The sequence below is a fragment of the Bos javanicus genome, chromosome 15, assembly GCF_032452875.1.
Source record: "Bos javanicus breed banteng chromosome 15, ARS-OSU_banteng_1.0, whole genome shotgun sequence".
Taxonomy (NCBI): Eukaryota; Metazoa; Chordata; class Mammalia; order Artiodactyla; family Bovidae; genus Bos; species Bos javanicus.
The window spans coordinates 39,284,610-39,289,232 of record NC_083882.1 but is presented as its reverse complement, the minus strand read 5'-3'; the positions used below and the strand labels follow the sequence as shown (position 1 = coordinate 39,289,232).

The 4,623-nt window shown below is 33.3% G+C and overlaps 1 protein-coding gene across 2 annotated transcripts; it reads right to left on the bottom strand.

Moving 5' to 3' along the window:
- Nucleotides 1–1,879: 1,879 nt before the first annotated feature.
- PTH (parathyroid hormone) lies at nucleotides 1,880–4,415 on the bottom strand. 2 transcript variants are annotated; one of them, XM_061439706.1, is made up of 3 exons: nucleotides 4,214–4,415; nucleotides 2,268–2,358; nucleotides 1,880–2,148 (listed from the first exon to the last, which is right to left on the bottom strand). In XM_061439706.1, the coding sequence occupies exons 1-3, from the start codon at nucleotides 4,302–4,304 to the stop codon at nucleotides 1,887–1,889; spliced, it is 444 nt and encodes a 147-aa protein (XP_061295690.1). In that variant the 5' UTR covers nucleotides 4,305–4,415; the 3' UTR covers nucleotides 1,880–1,886. The 2 variants fall into 2 exon arrangements, with proteins under 2 accessions (XP_061295690.1, XP_061295689.1); XM_061439705.1 differs by having other exon boundaries at nucleotides 4,079–4,233.
- Between the last annotated feature and the right edge of the window lie 208 nt (nucleotides 4,416–4,623).

Genomic DNA, 4,623 nt, shown 5'->3' with positions numbered 1-4,623 from the left:
GATTAAGTAAGTCTGGAGTGGACATAGTTTCTCATTCCACCCTGATCTTTTTTGCTAGATAGGAAAGATTCTAGTTCAACTCCTTAATAAACATAAAGTTAAAGCTACCCAGGTGGAATGTGGAATAAACGTCTGAAGGAAGACCAGAATTTTCTTTAAAGTAATCTGAAGTCAATTGTAACAGTCATGAACAGATTCATCAGATATTTTGTGCAAACCTAAAGTTTGCTGCAACCAACAGGATTTGGAAAAGCCCTAGGAATTGCTCCATGAAGTTACTCAGCAACTGTCCAAGCCTGATCTTATAATAAATTAGCAGCTGGTCTTCCAGTGGCAATTCTAGAGACCTTTCAGGATATTTCCAATTAGGAATTTTCTTTCTTTCTTTCTTTTTTTAAACAAAAACCTTTATTTTTCAGGAATCTGAGTAGTTTTCTGCTTTACATGCCCTGTTTCTTGGGACTTAATTCCAAGGGTGGACAACCGAAAATAGCCTTACATGCACTCTTCTACCCACCACAGCCTTGACTTCCCAAGGTTGCTAATCTGGATTCTTATTCCTCTTTCTCATCCGCTCCTCCTCCTCTTCCTTCTCCTTTTCCAATTAGCAATTTCCATGCAGTGCTGGGTGGGCCTGGCCTTTACCAGCGAGCATATGAACTAAGTCAGAGAAACATGATTGACAAGTATGAAAAACTATATTAAATTCCTCAGCAAATCTGTGAAGATCTTCAGTTACTTTGGGAAAATCTTTGACTATGACTTGCAATTCATCTTTAGTCCAGGGAATATAAGAAATTCAGGGTTTGGCCTTTGGGTCCTCAGAAGGCTTAATTTTAAGGGGACAGGTTCTGATAAATTCAGAGGAAAAGGGAGTGGGGAGTGTTTTAAAGAAATAGGACAGTTCAGTGACAGAATTAATATGGGGGAGCTGAGGGTGTAGAGAAGGAGTGGGTAGTACAGAAGGGAAGGTGAAGCCTGATCATAAGGAGCCAAAAGGAGGAGCATGAGGCTTCTGAAGTCACCTTATCTTTCCTTAGTTACTTGTTTGCTTCAGTTAATCTTAAAATCCTACTTTGTAAAGAGGCAATTTTAGGGTGCTGATGATATTTACAGGCCTCAAAATACCAATCAAAATAGAAATTTCATTCAGTTTTGGAAATCTTAGAGCTATGGTAATCCAAATTGGTTTTAAGAAGATTGAGTTTGGGGATTTCAAAAGTTCCCCATAACGACCATTGATATTCTAAATTGTCTTTGATTAAGTCAGTTCACTTTATTAAAAATGCATGTGATGAAGGACAAATGAACAGCTATATTCTTTTAAATACAAAAATTCTACGCTATTGCAATTTGACCTCCAGTCTAGGGATATGCTCCGTGGCTTTGTGTATAGGCAAATGCTTTTGCCATGTTTCTGACCACTTTCTGCCTCTCCTTGCTAAGCATTTCAATTCCTTTCCTGAAGTGAAGAGGTTAATAATATCAAGCTAGTAATGATTCAGGGAGCTGGTACTTGATAAGATTAAAAGGATAATTTCAAAATATCAGAATGTGAAACATATGGTTAAAAAAACATTTTGTGTTGTTGTTCTTAGTCATGATCAATTTTAACATATTGGTGTTACTCATAACCAAAAGATATTTTTATAACAAGTGAGAAATACTTAACTTCATTTATTTGGAATCAATAGAAATAGAATTATTAAAAGAGCTCTTAGATGAATAAAGTAGAATCAAAATACTCAATTAAAATTGTAGGTATCACAGTTAGCAATAAAGGTTGGTCATAGAAATACTGGCACTTAATAGAAGGTGAACACATTAGCAGCATGTAATATTGTTGCCCTATGCTGTCTAGAACAGTGATCTGATCATATCTGTTTTCACTGGGGTTTAGCTTTAATTAATACATCCACATCAGCTTTGTCTGCTTCTCCAAGACTTTTCTGATGGCTCTCAACCAGGACATTGTCTTCCTTTTTTCGAGGTCTCTGGGAACTACCATCTCTGTAAGCTATAGAAGCTCCAAGGGCAACAAAGTTGTGCACATCCTGTAGCTTTTTCCGCAGCCATTCCACTCTTTCCATGGAGCTCAGATGTTTGCCCAGGTTATGCATAAACTGTATTTCACTCACAGCTCTCTTCCTGGAGGGAACAGGATCAGAGAGGATCACTCCATTAGTTCCCCTCTTCCAAATCATAAAGCCAACCTTAAAAATCCAATTCCCCTGACCTCACCATGCAGAATAGGCTATGGTACTTACTTAACAGACTTCCCATCTGATCTTGCAAGAAAACAGATGGCAAACATGACAATCATTACCTTAACCATGTCTTTTGCAGACATCATATTAACTAAAAAAGAAAAAGAAAAATGGAGGTATTTAAAAATACTTTTAATATTCCAAACTGTACAATTAAATTTATAGTAGTTTATATTTATAACCATACAAGTTTGCACAGAGTGTGACAGTGACTAATTGGATTGTTTTTTGTGAGAGACTTTTGGAATCAGTCTCTTTATTTTACAGTTTATATATTATATATATATACACATAATTACTGTATATTATATATATACACATAATTACTGTATATTATATATATACACATAATTAGTATATAGTAAGTATAACCCAATTGGCTTAGAAATGAGACAGATGAGTTTTACTTTTTTAGGTATCTTTTTGAGAGTTCTTGTGCAAGTTATATGAATTTTAAGCTATGTGAAGAATCAAAAAGTTCACTGTTTAGAATTTCCTCCCACATTTTGTATTAATTATGACTAAATGCTTCTAATTTGCTTGAAAATAGCTACTTCTCTTAATTAGGTAAATTGTCAACAGCGTCTGTTTACTTAGCAAATTTCTTTTTCATAAGTAGACTTCCTTTCAATGTCATGATAACTATAAATGCCAAATTAATAGGTTCTGATTTAGAGATTTTTTACTAACTTAACACAGAGTTCTCCTAGCATTAAAAAGAATGTGTCAAAGCATTTAAGCATCATCTAATTAATTACTTGTTATACAAATTTAGAGCTTTGATTCCATATAAAATGCTTGTCTGTATCTTATCTTTTCAGCTCATTTTATTAACAATTTTGTTTGAGTATAATGTTTAGAATTTTGCTCTTTTGCTTTTAAGCTTTTTATCTCAAAATAGAAAAGTCTTACCTTAGTCTGCATTTCAACAACTGCAATAGCTTTCATGATAGAAGTGCCTTTTCTTAATACTTAATGTTCTCCATTTAACATACACATAGGGTGGCTGTGGGAAACTGCGTCATTTAGAAGTAGCATAAGGGCCATTATAACCTACTATATTTGTTTTCACTGTGCAATATAAGCTATTGAAGGAGCACCAAATGGATAGTCTTCATTTTGGTTTACATGAGAAAAGATCACTGTAGCAGAGGACAGGAGTCTGCCCCAGCTCCGCCACACTCACCTAGTGCGTCTGCCTTTCTTTCCTATTCTCAACTGAGAGGCGCGCTTCTCACAAGAAGGTCATTAGAAGCGCGCGAAACATCCTTAAAATTCATGTGTAGTTTTCAGATAGAAAACTAGAAAAGGTTCTATGTGAAGGGACCAAATATTCAGCAGTAAAACAGTTTCTCCAACTATAGTACACAGACTGAGCTCTCTGTGAGGATATTATGTGGGGAAAATGGAATTTTAACTCAGAGACATAAATTTACATTGATTATTTAAATCAGGATTATTCATTTCTCACTAGGCTGCTTTATATCAAAATTTTAACAAGATATCATTAAAGCACATCATGCCAAATTTTAATTATTTCCATGTAATTGCAGATGAGTTAAAAAAAAAAAAAAAAGCAAGGCCTCTCAAAATACTTTAATCACAAAAATAAGTGTTTCAACAATATTTTAGTGGCATAAATTTATTTTTTATTGTGGCATTTTAATATTAAATATAATTCAAACCCTCCCTTAACATTTTACTTTTAACAAACAGCATGATATTAGTAGGAAATGGTACATATTAAATGACTACTTGATTGTAAGAAAAGAACTCATGGAAACTTAAAAGAGAAAATAAAGACTACTCACCACACGTCTTAGGATACGATCTTCTTTCAAACGTATTAGCAGCTGATGCTTTCTCAAAGTTGAGTAAACCTGAGAAGGCTGATAAATTGAGCTGTAGACCCTTCAATGTGACTTTTATATATATAAGTCTTCCACACTGAGAAGCTTTTTTATTGTTACAGATGACGTCACTCCCAATTCTCTGAATTTTAACCATAGGATCATAGAGCAGCATACACACTCCCATGGGGCGGTGCTCATTCTTCTTAAATTTTAGATAATTGGATATTAAAAGCAAAACAGCGTGGGCTGGGAAAAGTGTTTATGCAAAGATTTCTAACAAATAGTGAATTGTAATTCTGACTGGATTAATGACTCTATATTCCAAAAAGGAATATATTATATATATTATATGTTTATAAATATATATTATATATTTACAAAATGTATATTTTATATAAAATATAAAATATTTATAAATATATATTATATATTTATTATATATATATTAAATATATATGTGTTATATATTTATAAATATATAATATGTATAATATATTCCTTTA

Coding starts and splice junctions, on each gene's coding strand:
- PTH (XM_061439706.1), bottom strand. CDS start 4,304: ATGGGAGTGTGTATGCTGCTCTATGATCCTATGGTTAAAATTCAGAGA. Junction 2,359..4,213: donor CAATAAAAAAGCTTCTCAGT/GTGGAAGACTTA, acceptor TTTCTTTTTTAG/TTAATATGATGTCTGCAAAA. Junction 2,149..2,267: donor TCAGATGGGAAGTCTGTTAA/GTAAGTACCATA, acceptor TGTTCCCTCCAG/GAAGAGAGCTGTGAGTGAAA.